General features: G+C 34.9%; 1 protein-coding gene and 1 pseudogene across 1 annotated transcript; both read left to right on the top strand.

The window, feature by feature from the left end:
• The first annotated feature begins 1298 nt into the window (after positions 1-1298).
• Positions 1299-2294, top strand: LOC132307689 (putative cysteine-rich receptor-like protein kinase 9). Its single transcript, XM_059805520.1, has one exon. It carries the CDS (start codon positions 1515-1517, stop codon positions 2133-2135), a length of 621 nt encoding a protein of 206 aa, XP_059661503.1. The 5' UTR covers positions 1299-1514; the 3' UTR covers positions 2136-2294.
• An 8497-nt stretch (positions 2295-10791) lies between these two features.
• LOC132307628 (cysteine-rich receptor-like protein kinase 44) lies at positions 10792-15244 on the top strand (annotated as a pseudogene).
• The last annotated feature ends 7227 nt before the right edge of the window (positions 15245-22471 follow it).

Raw genomic sequence — 22471 nt, 5'->3', positions numbered from 1 at the left:
ACTACACCCTAGATAATGTAAGTTAAATAAGTGTATGCTATAAAGTGTGAAATTAATAAATTCAACGTCACAGACTATGAATGTATCGTCAGAGGTCTAGAGATTAGCATTTGTACTCACCTATTGCTATTTTTTGAATTTTCAGCATTACTAGTCAAACAAAAACCCCATTTTGACATATAATCACTCCAAAAATGCATCTCTTAGTCTCCTAACAGGACCTATCGGGGCAATATTGAACGGATGTCCTCCTATCTTCTCTTTCCTCTTATTTACTAATCAAGTTCCCGAAATAACACTAAAGGTGTATAACCATCATTAAATCCTAAAGGACATATATGCAAATGAAAATTATTTTGTTTGGAACAAACAAAATTTGAAAGAGTTAACGTAAATGAGATATTATACTATTTTGAATATGCCATTAAGAAATGATTGGATTTTATAAATTTGAAAATTACTAAGGACTTGTTTGATTATTAGAAAACATTTTTTTTCCTTAAAGAATAACAAATAAGAACTAAATTTTATCATTTACTCAGTGCTTTTCTTATTTTAACATTTTAAATTCGGTCAGTGCCACCCTTATATTTTAACATTATAAATTTGAAATGCATGTAATGGATTTCGTTTCAAAATTTTTTAATTTTTTTTAAGATCCAAATATACAATGTGTTACTGTTGGTTCCCTTGTGAAGAAAGATATTACACCGCATGGAGATACTTGCACTAAAAATAATTAATTGTTACTCGAAGAATTAGTTTCAAAGGAATCAAGGGGCCGAGTCAGTGTATGCCCGGGGCACTTGCCCTCCTTATATAATATATATAGTAATTTTTTTATTTTTCATATATGTATATAAAAAATTTATGTAATGCCCCCTTAAAATTATTAATTTTTAAAAATTTAATATTTCAGTTAAAGCATGAAACTAAAAAAAAAAAATTTGTGAGGTTGAACGAGATGTCATATATTTTATTTTGTCACTTAATACAAAGTTGGCAACCCTCCACTAAATTTTTGGAGACCACTAATCCTTTCATGATACATTTGCTTTTATTCTCATAAATAAGAATTATCTAATCAAAGGAATAGATTTTAAAAATTAAAGCGTGGCTTTGCATCTTCTTGATCCACTATGTTGGTTAAAAATTAAAATTTGGTAATGATTCAGATAACCCAAATGACCAAGGCAAAAATGGGTGACCCCTTTTCTTGGTGCGATGTGCAAAGAAAATTCCAACCTATCATATCCATTCCACTCCTATCCTCATCAATTATGTCATCACTCTCTCATTATTTTCTACAACGAACAATCTGGTGAAAGTTCCAAACTAAAAATCATAATTGCTTTATTGACTCCAATCAATCGAGTCTTTCTAAGCCGCCTCAACCCTTAACACCTTCACCACTCATTTCCTGTGAACTTATATCTCAATCTGATCGATTTTGATAAACCAAACAACCTCTTTCTATGCCCAAATCCAAGCAAGAGATTGATTGATCACCCACTATGCCTTCCTTTAATATCTCCATAGCCCTTCTCTACTTTCTTTGCTTGCTTAGCCTCCTCACCACTAAAAGCAGCTCCCAACCTCTTTCAGATTACTGTCCAAACACCACGACTTACAGCACTACTCTTAACAGCACCTACCATGCCAATCTCAATCTCCTCCTCTCCAACCTCTCCTCCAACGCCACCAAACCCGACACCGGATTCTATAGCATCATCGCCGGTCGCAGCCCCAATGCCGTCTACGGCCTCTTTCTATGCCGGGGCGATGTCACCACCGATCAATGTCACGATTGTGTCCGAAATGCAAGTCAAGAGATACTGCAGCGGTGTCCCAACAGGACAGAGGCCGTGATTTGGTATGACTTTTGCTTATTACGTCACTCCAACAGAAATATCTTCTCCATTGCGGACTCATCAGTTGGGATAACTATGTGGAACCCACAAAATGTGACCAACGAGCCTGTGCGGTTTATGGAGGTGATGGGGAGCGCAATGAACGAGTTAGCGACTCGGGCAGCAAGTGGCGGGTCAGGTAAGAAGTTTGCAGTCCAAGAGACAAACTTCAGTGTTTCAGAGGATATATTCACTTGTGCAGTGCACACCGGACCTGTCTACTAATGATTGCAACACGTATTGGAATTTATATGTCCTAGCATAGCAAATTTCTATTTGGATTATAGTGACATATGTTCCTGACATATCTAAAATATTTATGATTTATATAATTGGTGAATTCAATGTATTATGTTTTGATTCACTATGAAATTAATAGTGTCCCTGTGATTACGAGAAATATTTATATATATATATATATATGTGATGGCAATTAATGCATGATATATAAATAGTAATTATAAATTGTTCATAATCGATAATTATGGATGGACTCATAATTAATTAAGACTTGAACTGGATCTGCGTTAGGTTGAGATATATTGCGAGAGCCGTCGTATGTAATTGCTCCCTATCATCGTCATAGCATTTGACTCTTAAGCATGAGAAAATTATACTCTTTTATTAATTAATAATTACTTGATTTATTCGGCGGATTCTTCGGAATCCTTAAACCGACACTTTGGGTAGTTATGTAATTAATAGTTAAAGGGTTATATTTTCAATATTTGCATCATTACTACTTATATTTATTTTGTATTGATTATGGTTGATCATAAAGTAAATTCGAAGGTTTTCGTATGTTTTTAGACAAAATGATTTATTATATATTTATTTATTTAAATTATTATTTTGTCAAACAAATGTTTTTATTGTGATCGAGCCAGAAATAATCAATGGTACCAAAATAAATATATTAATTAAGTAGTCGGATTGATGGTTTTATTTATCCGATAACTAATTATGCATAGAGGGGTCAAAGTGCAATCTTGACTTAGTGGTTATTTATTATTTAATTGAAGTTCAATTAATTTCTTTTAGTGGAGTAGAAATTAATTTATAAATTAATTGAATTAGGTCCATGAACCGGGCCAATTATTAATTCATTATAGCCAATAAAATAATAGGCCCAATGAATTCTCACTCATAGCCCAACTTGATATTGGAATCATATTAGATTTGAAACATGTGAATTAGAGATTGAGAAGGATTTGTTGTTTCCTTTTCTTTACCTTTATGTTGCCTATAAATATACATGGTCTATGAATATTTGAGGGGTGATTTTTGGAAGAAGAAAAAAAGGAATAAATTTTCTCTCTCTAGAAAATTAGGGTTTATGTTCTCATCTAATGGAGACTCCCACAAGCCTAGTTTTCCAAGGTCATTCATGGAGGCTTATGAGTGATTCTTAAAAGCAAAACAATTACCAAGAAGATGGAGATCCGAGGAGAAGGCATCTTGCTAAGGGATCTACAATAAATGAGAACATTCACTTTAGATGAAAGATTTAAAAGTTTACTCAGACCTTTGATATAAGTATTCAATCCATTAATTGAATGATACATCATATTTTTATTTTTGCATAAAACTTGTCTCTATGTGATGAATCAAGATTTATGAATTTAAATCCCTCGAAAAGTTTTTAAATATTGCACATTTCCCAACAGTGGTATCAGAGCATGGTTTAATTCATTACTAGAGATCATGTTTCTATGAAATTCATCATCATGGATCCAAATTATATATATATATATATATATTGATATATGATTTAATGTATTGATACATGATGATGTATGTATAATTGTGAATGGATGATGATGTGTGTTTGGGCCATGAATGAAGCTTATAGGTTTATTGAATGTAATTTTATTTTTGGATGAATGTAATTAAGGCTTTGATTTAGCCGTTTGAAAGTTCAATGATGTAATTTAATTTTTTCCATTGTATTTCAAATTGTAAATATTTTTAAAGCCATGTAATTTTCATCAAAGGATGCTATGAAGCTTCAAGAGGGTCCGAAAGGGTTAAATTATGCTTCAGTAATTTTCTGGAATTTTTTCGAATTTTTTGAAATTTTTCTGGAATTTTTTGAGACTTAATTTAATTTTCTGGGAATTTTTCTGATTTTTCTAGAATTTTTCGGCGTTTTCCGGTGGCCGGAGCTTCGCCGGCGGCGAGAAGAGGCATTGGAAGAGGCTGGAATCACATGCTTCGCACCAAAGGGTGAGCCTGGTGCGTGAGGAACACGCGCCAGGAAGTAGCAAGCGCATGACATGCTGGCGCGTGCATTGCACGCGCCTGCTAAAGCTGAATTTACTTCCACGCGCGTGAAACGCGTGGAAGCGCGTCCCATGCGCCCCAGGTGCGTGCCAGCGCGTGGGGGCACGTGCATTCACCTGCTGCATGCCCCCGACGGGTTCCGAACGCTGTTTTGCTTCTCTAGGCTCGTACCATCTCCTTACAGGTGTTTACAAGTCGGTAATGGGCCCTCGCGCAATACTTAGAGCAATTAAATGTTAAAAGCTGAATCCATTGGCCATTTAATTTGCTTTATCTGTCATTTATTGTTGTATGTGATGCATGAAATAATTAATTGTTAATTATTATTATTCATGCATTGGATCCATGATATTTATTTAAATGGCTTGATTTATATTAGTTAAATTATGAAAATTAATTGGATTTGATTACTAATTAATTAGATGGCACTTATTGGGAAACGAAAAATTATTTTTGTAAATTATTTTTGAAGTGTGCCTCAAATTAAATATTAGTGAATCATTTAAGTCCAAATATTTTTTAAATTTAATTGGATTAAAATCAAGACGTTTTGCATGCATCATATCATGTATTTGAATAAAATGAAAACCCTAATTATGAATGATTAAAAATTGAGTGGGAGCGGGGAATTTTATACATTGCCCCATGGCCTTCGTTATTAATACCATTGTAATTAGATCTTCAAAAATAAAGCCCCACGCATGATTTGAAGAGTCTTAATATTACAAGAATGGTTGTCTCATGAAAATAAAAATATTAAATGTTCATTGTAATTAGATCTTTAAAAATAAGGCCATACGCATGATTTAAAGAGTCTAGATTATAATGACAACATATTTAATGTTTTATTTTTCGTTAGAATTTTAATAACGTTATACACTCAATCTAAAATCAATAGTGTTAGCTTCCCAACGGAGTGGTCTACACTAGGTGATTTTAGAAAGGCTAAATAAAATCGGGAATCATTTCATATGATAAACAAGGCATTGTCTTAAGAGATATAAAAATGATGGGATTTGCCCGCCAATAGCAATAATGAACTTCACCAACCAAATAAGTTATTGGCGTATTGGTTATCCGATTTTTCATGCAGTGGTTAAGGGACCCACATAGTATTATTTTAATGGAAGTGCTCACCTAATAGCAAATGAATCTCTACAATAGTAATAATGAACTCCTCCAACAGGATAAGTTATTGACATATTGATTGGTTGATTTATTATGCTACAGAGTTGAGGGACCCGCATTAATTAAAAGGGATTGTTCACCAATAATGATAATAATCTCTTGTTCGATTGAGATTTATTATATTATGTGGTAAACAAACTCATTTTAATTTTAAATATACATGACAGTATTAATAATTCACCTTGCATATTGTATGAATGCATTTATATTCAGACTAATTATGTCTAATCCATTTTATCTGCTTGCTAATTTCAATGTATGTAGACTTCATTTATAATGACTAGAAAAGGAATTTAGATATTTTATTCACAACGTGGTGGTACAAGTGTATTTACTACTCCTAAAACCTAATCCTTTTACTTTAAGATACCCAAGAGAACATTAATACTTTGAATAAGTGAAATAAGGCAAATGAGATGAATTGGTGCAATATTCTAGAGTTTACCTCGAATACGCTCCAAAGCTAACAATTACATTATTTTATTTTCTTCAAGCATCATGTTAAATGTCAATAAGATGTTTTGGTGAGATTAGATAGAGAGTATGTCAAAGCACTATATCAGACTTGAATAGCATCAAGATAGCCTAAGGAACTCTAGTATGAAATCGAATTTTGGAAAATGATTGTTTATTATTTAAAAATTAGCTGGAGATCAATAAGGCTGACTTGAGTGGTAAGTTTCAAGTTGACATGATTATTGCCTTGTTACCAAGCTCATTCGATTCTGTTAGAGTGAACTAAATAAGGAATCAGTTTGAGTTCACACTCGCTGATATTCTTATAGAATTGGTAACAGATGAAGGGATAATCAAGAGTATGGGCGTTCCTATCAATCTAACCTAGTCTATACCATCTTCTTCTAGGCCCAAGTGGACGGGCAAAGCAAAGAAGAAGGATGATAATAGGACTAGACTAGCACAAAACATAGGTATCTAAAAGGTTAAAGGGAATAAGGCAGTGTATGTTGAGGGCAAATGAAACTGTTTCTTTTGCCGCTAACTAAAACACTATAGGACGAACTGTCTAAGCAATGACGTGACATAGGAAAATATATATTTAATCATTAACCCATGTTATGTGGTTGCATCTATTAATTCCTGATGGATAGATTCTGGAGCTACTAAACATGTTTGCAATTCATCGTAGGGATTTCAGGAATCCAGAAGCCTTAATGATATGGATATATATTTATCGATGGATTTACACTGTGAAGTATAAAGCTGATGGCACAATTAAACACTTTAAAGCAAGATTGGTGGCAAAAGGTTACACCCAAACCTATGGAATCGATTACACAGAGACATTCGCACCTGTAACCAAAATCAACATAGTTCGTGTCTTGTTGTCTTTAGCTGCGAACTTGGATTGGCCATTGTAACAATTCGATGTGAAGAATGCCTTTCTGCATGATGAATTATCTGAAGAAGTCTACATAGATCTCCCACCAGCATGCATGATACCCGAAAAGTATAGTCAGAAAGTATGCAAGTTAAAGAGATCATTATATGGGTTGAAACAATCTCCGAAAACATGATTTGGAAGATTCACAAAGTCAATGATAACCTTTGGCTACCGTCAAAGCAATTCAGACCACACATTATTCCTAAAGAAATAACAGGGTAAGATCACTGCACTCATTGTATATGTAGATGACATGGTAGTTACAGGGAATGATCCTGAAGAAATGAAGGCTCTCAAGAATTACTTGTCCAGAGAATTCGAAATGAAAGATCTAGGTCCTTTGAGATATTTTCTTGGAATCGAAGTATCTCGATCTAATAAAGGAATCTTTCTATATCAAAGAAAATATGCTTTAGATCTATTACAAGAGACTGGCATGACAGCATGTCAACTAACTGAGACACCAGTGGAAGAAGGACTGAAGCTATGTGTTGAGTCCAACCAAGTACCTGCTAATAAAGGAAGATACCAAAGACTTGTAGGGAGATTGAGGTATTTAGCACACACGAGACCGGATCTGGCTTATGCATTAAGCATTGTTAGCCAGTTTATGCATGATCCGGGAGAGCAACATATGAATGTAGTTATGCGCATTTTGAGGTATCTGAAATTTGCTCCTGGAAAAGGAATTTTGTTCGCTAAAAATGCTGGTTATCAAAACATAAATGTATATACTAATGTTGATTGGGCTAGAGCTATAGATGATAGGCAATCTACTTCTGGTTACCTCACTTTTGTAAGAGGTAATCTTGTTACATGGAGAAACAAGAAACAAAATGTTGTTGCTCGCTCGAGTGCCGAAGTTGAATTCAGAAGCATGGCGCTTGGATTTTGTGAAACTTTGTGATTAAGACTTCTCTTACGGGATTTGGGTTATCTACCTGGGCAACTGATTAGACTATATTGTGACAATAAAGCAACATGTGATATTGCTTATAATCCAGTTTAACATGATCGTACAAAGCATGTCGAAATAGACAGATTCTTCATTAAGGAAAAATTGGATGGAAAAATTGTGGAGTTGCCTAAGATTTGATCGGAGGATCAACTAGCCGACATTCTCACCAAAGCAGTCTCAAATCAAGTGTTTTCAAAAATTTTAGACAAGTTGGGCATGTGTGACATCTATGCACCAACTTGAGGGGGAGTATTAAGATTTTATTTTTTGTAATCCGAGATTATACAGATTGTATAGCTGTAGGATTGCATTATTTTCTCCTTGATTTAGGGCTATTGGTAGGTAATTAGTTTCCCGATTATTGTATATTTAGTTACCTATTTTAGCTAGAAATTACTCTATAAATTGAATGTAACACCATCGTGAATAATATTGAATTGAGTTTTGATTCTCATATTCTTTCTTTGAATTTCAAGATTCCGTGCATGGACAATTCTTTGACGTGTTCAGTTTTGAAATGTTAGTTCTATATATAATAACCGGAATAAAAAATAATAATTTCTATCAATCAGATGGTCCGAAAACCTTCTGAGCTATTGGAGCGCCCAAGAAATTGTTGGATCCCATTCTGGCTGATTCTTATTCAAGAGATGAAGAAGTCATGAGATAGCATCCATATTGGCTTATTGTGTGTTCAAGAAGATGTGGATGCCAGGCCTTCTATGGCATCCGTGGTTCTTATTCTCAACAGTTATTCTGTTACTCTACAATTGCGTTGCCTCAACATCCTCCGATTCTTTGGCCGTAGCGGAACTGACTTGAGCATACCAGAAGGGCTGGATTCAGATCAATATACAAGCAAGTCAGTCCAATGGTCTCTGAATGAAGCATCCATTACTGAACAACACCCTTAGATAATGTAAGTTAATAAGTGTATGCTATAAAGAAATTCAAGGTCAGAGACTATGAATGAATCGTCAGAGGTTGAAAGATTAGCATTTGTACTCGCCTATTGCTATTTTTTGAATTTTCAGCACTACTAGTCAAACAAAAACCCCATTTTTCACATATAATCACTGCAAAAATGCATCTTTTACTCTCCTAATAGGACCTATTGGGGCAATATTGAACGGATGTCCTCCTATCTTCTCTTTCCTCTTATTTACTAATCAAGTTCCCGAAATAACACTATAGGTGTATAGCCATCATTAAATCCTAGTAAGGACATATATGCAAATGAAAATTATTTTGTTCGGAACAAACAAAATTTGATGGAATTAACATAAATGAGATATTATATTATTTTGAATATTAAATGATTGGATTTTATGAAATTTGAAATTTACTAAAGACTTATTTGGTTATTAGAAAATATTTTTTTTTCCTTAAGGGTTCGTTTGGTTAGTCGAAAATTGATGGTAGAAAGTGAAAGGAAAAGAAAATGAAGTAAAAGAAATGAAAATTATGTTTCTATCATACATTTGGTTAGCATGATATTTTTTTAAAAAGAATTTGTGGAAAAATGTTGTTTCATTAGTTTGGTTAGCAAGAAAATGAAAAGAAAATAATTTATATATCAAAATTACCCTTATGAATTCAATACTAAGTAAAATGCATCATGCAATAAGCATAATAAAAAATATAAATTATTATTTTATGAATAAAAATATATGTGCATGCATATATATAGAGTCCTATTTTAAAGAGTCGGAAAATTGTAACTTAATTAGTACCAAGTAAAATAGATCATGCAACAAACATAATAAAAAATATAAATAATTGTTTTATGAATAAAAATATGTGCGTGCATATATATATATATAGAGTCTTAATTTAAAAGTCAGAAAATTGTAACTTAATTAGGGGTCCTAATTTAAAGAGTTACACTCCTTTTGTGAGTCTAAAAAGAAGAGAAATACCTGACAAGAGTATAATTGGAAACTAACACATAATGATATAACTTTCACGCAAAACTAAAATTTTCGCGTGTTTTATAGAGGAAACATTTTGAGGAAAATTAACTCGTTGCAGGAATATCACTTTCCTAATTAAAAAAATTTCCGTTTACTTTTTCTTTCTAACTAGTTCATGCTAACCAAACTAACCCTAAAGAATAACAAATAAGAACTCAATTTTATCATTTACTCAGTGCTTTTCTTATTTTAACATTTTAAATTCGGTCAGTGCCACCCTTATATTTTAACATTTTAAATTCGAAATGCATGTAATGGATTTCGTTTCAAAATTTTTTAATTTTTTTTTAGGTCCAAATATACGACATGTTACTGTTAGTTCCCTTATGAAGAAAGAGATAACACCACATGGAGATACTTACACTAAAAATAATTAATTGTCACTCAAAATCGAAAGAATTTGTTTCAAATGAATCAAGGGGCGGAGTCCGTGTAAGCCCGGGGCACTTGTCCCTAGACCCTCCCTATATAATATATATAGTAATTTTTTTATTTTTCATATATGTATATAAAAAAATTATATAATGCCCCTTAATATTATTAATTTTTAAAATTTAATATTTCAGTTAAAAGAATGAAACTAAAAAGAAAATTTGTGAGGTTGAACGGGATGTCATATATTTTATTTTGTCACTTGATACAAAGTCGGCAACCCTCCACTAAATTTTTGGAGACTCCACTAATCTTTCATGATACATTTGCTTTTATCCTCATAAACTAAGAATTATTAAATCAGAGGAATAGATTTTAAAAATTTAAGCTTGGCTTTGCATCTTTCCGATCCACTATGTTGGTTAAAAATTAAAATTTGGTAATGATTCGGATAACCCAAATAACCAAGGCAAAAATGGGTGACCCCTTTTCTTGGTGCACTGTGCAAAGAAAATTCCAACCTATCATATCCATTCCACTCCTATCCTCATCAATCAAGTCATCACTCTCTCATTATTTTCTACAACCAACAATCTGGTGAAAATTCCAAACTAAAAATCAAAATTGCTTTATTGACTCCAATCAATCAAGTTTTTCTAAGCCGCCTCAGCCCTCAACACCTTCACCACTCATTTCCTATGACCTTGTATCTGAATCTGATCGATTTTGACAAACCAAACAACCTCTTTCTATGCCCAAATCCAAGCAAGAGATTGATTGATCACCCACTATGCCTTCCTTTAATATCTCCATACCCCTTCTCTACTTTCTTTGCTTGCTCAGCCTCCTCACCACTAAAATCAGCTCCCAGCCTTTTGTATATTACTGTCCAAACACCACCACTTACAGCACTACTCTTAACAGCACCTACCATGCCAATCTCAATCTCCTCCTCTCCAACCTCTCCTCCAACGCCACCAAATCCAACACCGGATTCTATAACTTCACTGCCGGTCGAAGCCCCAACGCAGTCTACGGCCTCTTTCTATGCCGGGGCGATGTCACCACCGATCAATGTCACGATTGTGTCCAAACTGCAAGTCAAGATATACTGCAGCTGTGTCCCAACAGGACAGTGGCCGTGATTTGGTATACCTTTTGCTTATTACGTTACTCCAACAGAAATATCTTCTCCAATGTGGACTCATCAATTGTGTTTGCTTTGTATAACATACAAAATGTGACCAACGAGCCTGAGAAGTATATGGAGGTGTTGGAGAGCACAATGCCCGAGTTAGCGACTCGGGCAGCAAGTGGCGGGTCAGGTAAGAAGTTTGCAGTCCAAGTGACCAACTTCACAGCGTTTCAGAAGATGTATTTACTTGTGCAGTGCACACCGGACCTGTCTACTTATGGTTGCAACTTCTGCCTTCAAGGTGGCATCGCAAAAATTCTAGGTTGCTGCGACAGAAGGCAGGGGGGGAGAGTTATATTTCCGAGCTGTAATCTTCGCTACGAGAGTTACCCTTTCTTCGATGTCACTGCCTCTACACCACCGGTGCCTACACCACCGGTTCTTTCTCCTCCTCCTCCGGTTTCTACTGGTATGAACTTCACATCCCACATACCTTAATTATAACCTTATACTACTAAAATTGAAGACATTGCCTAAAGAACCTTATGTCATGACATTTATACCATGTTCCGTTGCATAGAATAGCTGACTTAGAATTAGAATTGGAAAAATTTTTATTAAGGAATTAGAGGAAAAATATTTATAATTAGAATTAGAGAAAATTTAATAAGAACCAAAGGGCCTTTGGCCCAATGGTATAACCTCCCTTCTTGGTTCGAGCCCCGATGTGGGCAAAAAAGTATGTGTTAGTTTTACCATCCAAAAAATAAAAAAATAAATTAATAAGAAGAAAACTTAGTTTGATGCACCAATTCCATGCAACCAAATACAAAATAACTTAAATTTATTCGGTGTATAATTTATTTGATTTAATTTTGTGGGGATCACAATTTTGATTTCAATATATGACCCTTACCATATTATATAACTCTTTCAATCTTTTTTTTTTCTTTTTGTTTTGGGTATGAAACATAGTCTACCAAATAAATTTCATTAAGGGAATATTATTTGTTCATAGGGAATTTTCAATCAAGTAGTTTTCTTGGATGTAGGTGAGAAAAATTCATCAAGGTGAGAAAAATTCTTTCAAAATGTATTTAATATAGTTAATGTGCACATAACACCTCTTTACCATAAAATTATTAACATACATAGACATTTTCAAAAGAGTAAAAAGGTAAAACGAGCATTATAACAATGCTTCAAATCAAAACAAATATTTGTAAAAAGTAATTTGAGAAATATTTTGTTTAATTTTTAAAGATTAAGGAAGTTAATAATACAATTTTTAAAATGTGGAATAAAAATATTAAGCTAAATATACTTTAGGAGTATTTTATACACTTTACTAGTATATTGTATGCATAGAACTTTAATCAATTCATTTTGACGTCCAATAACAGTTTAAGCATTTAAATAGCAATAAACCCAGATGTGTTTAATGCGTACAGAGTTTGATTTGATTCCATTTAGAAGGTATTACTAAAACCAAAACACTCTTTTTTGCAATCACATGCATATGCAGGGAATTAGAGTTCTCTGCAATGCACTGCAACATGCTTTACGATTTTTCAACGCAATTAAATGTAATTACTTGTTTTTCTTCTTTTTGTTTTTGTTAAAAAAAAAATGATAATAAGCATGGTTTATCCAACTGCTGAAATACTTATTATGGGATTGGTATGTCAGTCTCTCTGCATGTGATGGTAAAATTGGCAAGTACAAAATTTTAACCATCAGTTTTCGTTCTTGCAGGAGGAATCTCATCACAACTAAAAAGTGCAATTGTTGTTTCAGTAGTTGGTGCAGTGGTGCTTTTCTCCATTGGCATATGGTACATAAGAACAACAGCTAGGAGGAGAGACAATGCTACAGAAGAAGAAATTACTGGTAGCACAGGTTATGTAGATGGAAGTGATATGATAACAGTACCGTCCTTGCAATATGATTTAAGAACAATTGAAACGGCCACAGATAACTTCTCAGATGATAACAAAATTGGTGAAGGTGGATTTGGTGCTGTGTACAAGGTAAGAATATATTTATTTTGTTCGTGTAAATGCATTTCAAAAAAATTTAAATTTCTAAGATGGAGTAAAAATATCATGGAGTGCTCTTACCACCCTGATAAAATTATTGTTGTGAAATTTATAGTGATCTAGAAGTTTATTATTTTTATATACATTCAGGGTACACTTTTTAATGGACAAGAAATAGCAGTGAAGAGACTATCTAAAAGCTCGGGACAAGGTGAAAAAGAATTTAAGAATGAAGTCTTATTGGTAGCCAAGCTTCAGCACAGAAATTTAGTAAGATTACTGGGATTCTGCTTGGAAAGACAAGAGAAGATACTCATTTATGAATTTGTTCCCAACAAAAGTCTCGACTACTTTTTATTCGGTTTGACCCTTCTCAACACATATCTAGTTCTTGAATTTTTATTTTTTTTCCTTATTTCAAGGTAAAAAATAATAATAATGATGATTTTCCTTGATGATTATTAATTTTCTCTCAATTGAACAAAGGCAGCAAGTTATAGATTTACTCCGTATTACTTTAAGATATATATGAGTACACGCTCTTGCATTATGACGAATATTGTTCAAAGATAGGAAACATTTCCTAGATAATATAAGCCAGTGTATGGAACTGGAACATTTGGAGTTGTAATATTTGATAGACTATCTTCTTTATATTTGTCAGTTTGATTGAGTTGCATCGCATTATAATTTAGTGTGATTATTATTAACCTGATAATCAATGTACAGATTCAAAAAAAAAGAGAACAGCTTGATTGGTCAAGACGTTACAAGATCATAGGAGGCATAGCACGAGGAATTCTTTATCTTCATGAAGATTCTAGACTAAGAATTATTCATCGGGATCTCAAAGCTAGCAATATATTATTAGACGGGGATATGAATCCAAAAATTGCAGATTTTGGCATGGTGAGAATATTTGGTGTGGATCAAATCGAAGGAAGTACAAATAGAATAGTTGGAACATTGTAAGTTTTCAAACACTCCATCATGTTTTCCATGTTTTGAATTAATGAACTTAAAGATTATCAATCCCGACTATTTAATGAAAAAGGAAAGGGTAAAAGTTGTTATTGACACTTCAATAAATTCATGCTTCCGCTAATATATTTAATCTCTATGCTTTAAATTATTATTAATATTATTGAATCTTTTGTTCATCATGCCAGCAATAATTTTAAAAATGTTTTAACTTCATTTAAGAAAGTGTTTAAAATTCTTTGAGGTTGACTTCTTATTTTTGAATTGTAGTGGTTACATGTCTCCAGAGTATATTATGTATGGACAATTTTCTGTCAAGTCCGATGTGTTTAGTTTTGGAGTCTCAATTTTGGAGATCATAAGTGGCAAAAAGAACAGTAATTTCTATCAATCGTCTGAGAATGAGGATCTTTTGGGCTTTGTGAGTATAGACTGATTATTGCAACTGTTATTTTTCTTTTTTCAGTACAAATATCTGCATCTCTTCTATGTAGAAAAAAGTATCCATAGTTGTTCTAAATCATTTCACGTGTTTTTCAGTCTTGGAAATGTTGGAGAAACGGAAAATCCTTGGAGTTGGTGGATCCATGTCTTGGAGATTCTTATTTGAAAGATGAAGTCATTCAATGCATCCATATAGGTCTCTTGTGTGTTCAAGAAAATGTGGATATCAGACCCTCCATGCCATCCGTAGTTCATATGCTCAATAGTTCCCTTGATACTCTACCATTGCCTCTGCAACCTCCATTCTTTGATCGTACCAAAACAGAGTTGAACTTTCGAAAAAGGATGGAGTCGTGTTCTTTGAATGAGGCAACAATAAGTGAACTAAATCCTCGATGATGTTACCAAGTCTATCATGAATTGTTGAAATTGTATGTTGCAAAATGGAAGAACTCCAAGCATGCAAGACATGTAAATATATTGACGGGTTGAAAGATTCTGATATTAAACAAATTTCATATTATCAAACAGGAATGCAAATTGTACTTTTAATCGAGTAGTCTATCCTCCATTCTGATAGTCCTACTTTTGATATTCCACGTCAGCTCAGCTATGTAGACTTGGGCCCTGTTTAATAGTCATTCAGCACTTAAGGCAGAACATGGTAAGTAAAATAAGTGCGTTTATTATCCATTTAGGCTACCACTTAAAACATGCAAAAATTTAAAATGACATAAATGTTAGTTAATGCTTATTGCCGAATATGGCAAGTGATGTTAAGTTTTAAAATACTTTATTAATGACAATTTTAACATCAAATAATCATACTATTATAAATTAAACATGTTGATTGGGTTTGTATATTGCCCTATTCCTTCTTGGTACTGCATTTTTGTTCCCGGTTGCCAATGAATGAATTTTATTTTTAATTTACTTCAATTTCTCAAAAGTTTCAAGTGACATTACTCTTTTATTTTATATTATTCTATTTCTTCTAATTGCCACTTTTACTAACATAATTTTATATTAGTGCTTGATTTACATTTAAAGATTTTACATGTAGTATATATCAATTATATATTAAGCAATTTCATCAAAGTTATATATTTTGCTCAATTTAAGTATACAAATTTTAATCCAACCGCAACCCAACTCTTTCGTCAACCCAAGTTACTTAACTCAAACAAACCCAAATACGTTCAAAATCTAAAATTAAGCTCAAGTTAGAATAGTTGTGTGAAAATTGAATTGATATTAAATTCCATCGAGGTAACATAGTTATTCCTAAAGCAAATTTTTTGACATTTTGCGTTTTGATTTTAGAAATTCTATGATCATTTTTTACATTAATATCCATTGTTAAATTGATAAATTTTCTTCGGTGAAATTTATATTTTATATATATATGTGTTCGGCTCGCGGAAAAGCGCTAGTTCCACTTTCCAGGTGAGTGGAAAGTAGGAGTAGATGTCGGGTGTGCCAGGAACTGCTATCGTTCCAAAGTGGATATCCGAACAACTATCTAGTAGGAGATTGTAGGGATCAGGCGATTGTATGAAGGACTGTGTAACGACCCACTCCACCACATGGTATGATATTGTCCGCTTTGGGCCTGAGCCCGCACGGTTTTGCTCTTGGACTTCACCCCAAAAGGCCTCATACCAATTGGAGGTGACACACTTACATATAAGCACTTAACCTTTCCTCTACCCAGGCGTTGTGGGACTGTGCATCGGTAGCTCGCCAGTGTGGTAGTCTGTCAGTGTCTCTCGCACCCGCCCACGACACACCCGCCACAAGGTCATCATAAGCCATCCCCCTTGGAGGCCCGACGTCCCCGTCGGCACACTTCCGGCTGGGTCAGGCTCTGATACCATTTGTAACGACCCATGAGGCAAGATTCTATCCTTACTCTTTCCCTTAAGCTTCATACTCTTTGCACTCTTAAATGATTCCAAGATTAATGAAGATTAAACCAAACTAAAATGATATCTGTTTTGCTATGAAACTGGTAGTTACAGTAGTGTTGTATGCTTGTTCAACCTAGACTAAGCATGTTTGTGGATGCATTGTGGTTCTGTGGTTCACGTTTTTCCTTACCACTGCTAGTATAAATTATTGGAAGGACGGGTCTAGATGATAGCTATCTTAACTTCTGTAATAGCAACTGTTGGAACTTAAATACTAGGAGGATTTGAGTTTAACACTAGATCGGTTTTGTGGAACACTATAATTTGAGCATGTCTACATACATACTGTAAATATTATTTTGATGCTTACATTATCACAGTTAGTATCAACTGTGGAGGTTAGGATTTTGTGATACATACCCTACATATCTGTATGTCATTTGTAAGGTGTTAAATAGAAGTTTTAATTAATTCTGTCTTTATATCAGACTAAAGGAAACAACTTAAATTGGGCATGTATATGTTGTTGTTGTGACCCTGTTTATCAATGCTTATTTTATCACTGCTAACATTGAATGTTGGATGTTGGAATTTAGTTGATATATATTTGATTTATTGGTATTATTGACTACTGGAGGATTGGAAAGTAGGCACCGGTATGGGACGGTGGCATCTAAGGATGGGTTTGGTTTTTAAAATAATACCATTACCCACCTACTTGGAATAAGGATGGGATTAACTAAAAGTTAAGTCCCATGAATTTGTATTGTCATGGCAACTACTTGTTGAGCGGCAATACCAGGGATTTTGGATGGATTTTATATATGTACTGTTATGGTGCCTCGGTATGAGCTTGAGCCTCAGGACCGATGGCTAAGGAGCGTATATGCATCGGGATGTGTAGCTGGCTACGATAGTTGGAGGTGTACCCTGTTTAGGTATAGGTACATATGCCCACTTCGTGTGCGTTTTAGCATGTTACCTCTATTCAGGTTGAGACCGGCCTGTAGTCCAGTGAGAGTCCTTTAGTGTGACTATATATATATTTACGGACTATTAGCTATTGTTGAATTGTTTAGGATGTACATGCGTATCGGGCCTCTGTTTGGATTGTAGTAGTATAGAACTTGCGCGTGGGCCTGACCCACTTCTATTTTTCAGGTACACGACAGTTCCAGGCTTAGACGTGTTCGTGCTGAGCAGAGGTCTCTATTCACTCTTCCGACGATGTAGGGCTCTCTCTATAGTTTTATTTCTGGACGTTTATTACAGTTGTTCTATCTTCCGTTTGGATGTTTAATAGGGGTCCACTAGAGATGGATTCCCAAGTTGTAAACTGATGGAGTTTTGGAGTTTGGGTTTGATGGATTTTAATAATTATAATATTTTGCGGATTCTATTTTTAGTTCCTTCCAGCTTTAATTTCATTTCTTAATTTATTTTGTATTCCGTATTCATTATAAAATATTAATTGTTTGATATTCCCTCGGGTTTGGGCCTGGGCCTGATCAACCGGTGTCTCGGATCCGAGGGGTATCTCAGACTGGAATTACCACCTTCAAGGGTTCTTTTTGCCTTGAAAAAGGACTTTTTGACTGAACTATGGCTAGTGGAAAGGAAAGCTGTATTGAAAGTGCAGGACTTCAAAGTAAAGTGCTGGAAAGTAGGAATAATAAGTGCATGACTTGAATTAAACATATTGAAAGTGCATTACATAAATGTAAAGATACATTAATGTAAAGTAATTGAAGTGCTGTTGGTTGTGTGTGTTGAACAGGGTTTGCAAACTAGTTCTAAGTGCTCTATTCATAGGACTTTCCATGCATGCAGCAGCTTAAGGTGGCAGCTTTAGCAGCTTCCACGTGGACTGACTCCGAACTGCCACGTGTCCCACAATCTTCTAACCTTCTCCAGATATTGCCAAGTGTAAAACCATTTTCTTCCATGATCTACAACTGATAATTAGTGGCCTTAGCAGTTATATACATGTTGGTGAGCCTTCTCCCATGTTCTGGAACTGCCCATATGGAAAAGCAGCAGTTAAGAATTTCCACCTGGAAGGTCCGGATCATGCCACATGTCCCATGTCTTTTTTAGTCTTCTCCCTCATGCGTAGTCTTCTCCTTTATTTCAGACCAAGATTCCTCTAATTTTAGCCATGTCATCCATTATCTTCAAACACTCCCTTAGTTAGTGGTAGTTACTATATAAAGTTCCACCACTTTCAACTAACGTGTTCTTGTTTGGCCAAATGTCTCCACGATCCTTGTAATTCCATCTATACATGTATGTATATATATATATATCTAATTCTGTAAACCCACGTCTCCTTTATTTGCTGCTAATTTTTTCCTCTTCTCAGACACGAATTACTTACTTCAAATAGTGGTAGTTACCTTTTATGGTTCCACCACTTTCAACTGATCATGTTCCACGATTTCTTGTAATTCCTCCCTTCTTTAGAATCATTCTCTCCCTCTAATTCCATACACCATGCACATATATGGAAGTTATTCCATGACCCACGTTTCCTTTATCCTTTTGCACTTATGTTTCCTTAATTTTAGTAACCCCCTCAATTAGACTTTCCTTTCTGATTTTGGAATTCATGCGTCGTGGCCCCAAAACTCCAGCGATTTTTCTTTTCATGGGTAAGATATATATAAATATATAACCAGAAATATACGTCATTGTCCACGATCTTCTGCCAACCACGTTCCCTTGGATTTTGGTAAATTCCCTTCTTGAGACATCCCTTCTAGGTTTGGAGTTCATGGTGCCATGTACTCCCTAATTTCAGTAGCTTCTTCATCATGGATAGTATCTTGATATAATATATATATGTATGAATATATATATATATACCCATAAATATAAGTCGCTGCTTACGTTCCCTCTTTTTAGCCACGTAATTGACTTAGCCAAATTATCTGTTGAAGCCTCCTATAATTTAGGAGAAAATCCGGCCCAATTACCTTACTTAGTCAATTTTGGTCTTGCCACCTTTGGTAAGTCTTCCTTTTACTTAGGAATATACGATCTTTGGCCCCCCTGAAATCTTTATAACAAACAAATAATTCCTAAAAGAATTGAAATATTTCATGGTAAGTTCCATAGAACTCGCCATGTGTCGAAAGCCAATTGGTTGAATTTATCTTGAACAATTGCATGATGGTAGTATTTCATAAAATAATTCCTTCATTCCAAATAGGAATTTGTAGGCCATCGCTTTAAAGATGACAAGTCCTAATAGGACTCACATCTTTCCTTTTAAAATAGAAAACCCCATATGGTATAATTATACTGGCCCACTTGTTTAATTACTACGTAATATTGCATAATTTCCAATAATAATTCATAAGAGTTACGATTCAACGTGGTAAGTTCTATTGAAACTCGACACATGTCGTCTTTCCATTGGGCCAAAAATAATGGAATAAACAGATGCCCCCCCCAAATTGCATGCCTTATAGAGCAACTTGATAATAAGGCATGGGATTTGAATTCCGCCATCATGAAGAAAAAGGAAAAGAAATTGAAAAAGAAAAATTAGAAGTACTAGAAAAAAAGGAGAAGATGTTTTGTATAAAGCAAAGGGATAAGAAAAAGTTTATTAAGTACTTTCAATATGGTTGAACTTAACTTGGAATGGCTAACATGGAAATGCATATATAAGCAAGATGAGTAATTTCCAGTATGAATAGAACCTGGACCATGTAGTGTAACCTCTTTCTCAATGAAATGCTCCATACTAATCAGCTGATCTTGGAAATTCAGTTAAGTCTGCTTTATAACTTTAGCCAATATACTTTTCCAAGTACTTAGCTTTTCCTTCTTGGAATGGCCGAAGTATGACCATTACGCTCCCTTTCCAACTTTCCGATTCACTTGGAAAGGATGGTGCCAGACACATTATGTGGGTGGCTGAATGACTGTGGCTTTTCAGTCTTTATAGATGGAAGGATGATACTCTTTCAAGTATACCCCATTCACAGGATGCTTATGGGATCCTTCATCAATCAAAATGTAATGTGGCGCCAAAAGCTGAACCCTCTTGTCCATATTGGTACTAGGCCCCTGCAACAATTGGATAATTGGTGTTCTCCAATCTTCCAAGTCTAATCCATCTATATCAACAATGAAAATCTCCCATGTCCTTTTGGCAGGCTTGATCTTTTCTGGCTCATCAGTTTGGAAATGACCTGTCATCTCATGTTGTAACTCTACCGAAGGAAGAGTCCTTCTTTTAACTATGATCAGAGCTTCTTCCACACCCGGTGGGACTTTCACTCGAGAGGCTAATTGTGCCAGATCATCAGCCTCCGTATTTAAATGTCTAGACTAATATTTGAGCTGGAAATCATCAAACTGGCAAAGTAACTCTAAAGCCAAAGAGCGGAAAGGCCTCAGATGCCAGTTAAGACATTTATATTCTTCAGATAGTTGGCTAAGTATCAAGTTGGAATCTCCAATAATCTGGACCTTCTCCACCTTTAGCTCTAGCAGAATCTCCAGCCCAATAATTAGTGCCTCGTACTCAGCTTGGTTGTTTGTACACTTGAAATCCAAGAAGAAAGAAAATTTGGTTTTCCTTCCTTTCGAAGAAATGATGACTATTCCAGCTCCACCTCTATCATGAGTGCTTGATCCATCAAACATAAGAGTCCAAGGTGTGTAGTCAAGATAGAGATTATCCACCTCATCACATATTTCTGAATCTATCTTAATGGATAGATGATCTGCTGGAAATTCTGCTACCGCCCTTCCTTTGACTGCCTTTTGTGGAATATACTTGAAGGAAAACTCTATTAAGGCCAATGACCACTTTCCAATACGTCCAGTGATCAAAAGCCTTGAAAGCATATACTTAATCAAATCTGTTTGAGAAATGATATATACGGCCACTGGCAACATATAGGTTCTTAACCTCATAGCCGTATAGTATAAGGAAAGGCACAACTTTTCAATGGAAGTGTACCTACATTCCACTAGAGTGAGCACCCTACTTAGATAATAGATGGCTTGCTCTTTCCCCCATTCATTATTCCGAGCTAATAGAGTTCCAATGGACTCATTGGCGGCCGATAAGTATAATCTTAAAGACCGCTTCTTGATTGGAGGCATCAGCACTGGAGGGTTGGCCAGGTAGCTTTTCAAACCTTCAAAGGCTTGCTGGTGTTGTTCTGTCCACTTGAATTCCTCAGCACCCTTCAATTTCAGCAAAGGGGAGAAAGCAGGAGTCTTTCCAGCATGGTTGGCAATAAACCTCCTTAAATATCCAACCTGGCCGAGGAATCGCTGTAACTCTTTCTTGGTGGACGGTGGCTTTGCTTCAATAATTGCCTTTGCTTTATTTTAATCTATCTCAATACCCCTTTGGTGGACTAAGAAACCTAGGAAATTTCCAGCTGAAACCCCAAAAGCACAGTTCAAAGGATTCATCTTCAACTTGTGCTGCCTCATCCTTTCAAAAGCCATCTTCAAATTGTGGAGATGTTGATCTTTAACCGAGGACTTGATGACCACATCATCAATGTAGACTTCCAAGAAATGGCCAATCATGTTGTGGAATATGGCATTCATGGCTCTTTGATATGTTGCTCTGGTATTCTTCAACCCAAATGGCATGACAACCCATTCAAAGGTTCCAATGGAACCTGGACATCTGAAGGTTGTCTTAGCAATATCTTCTTCTGCAATGTAAATCTGGTTGTACCCGGAGTGTCCATCCATGAATGAAAGAATTTCATTCTTGGCAGCAGAATCTACTAACTAGTCAGCAACAGGCATGGGATACTCATCTTTTAGAGTTGCAAGATTGATATTCCGGAAATCCACACATACCCTTAGCTTGCCATTTTTCTTAACAACTGGAA

The sequence above is a fragment of the Cornus florida genome, unplaced genomic scaffold (genome assembly GCF_030987335.1).
Source record: "Cornus florida cultivar Cherokee Brave unplaced genomic scaffold, ASM3098733v1 CherokeeBrave_3.0.0_Hap2_Chr01, whole genome shotgun sequence".
Taxonomy (NCBI): Eukaryota; Viridiplantae; Streptophyta; class Magnoliopsida; order Cornales; family Cornaceae; genus Cornus; species Cornus florida.
This window is presented reverse-complemented; position numbering and strand designations above follow the sequence as displayed.

Excerpts from the sequence above, each read along its gene's own strand:
- LOC132307689 (XM_059805520.1), top strand. The coding sequence starts at position 1,515 with ATGCCTTCCTTTAATATCTCCATAGCCCTTCTCTACTTTCTTTGCTTG.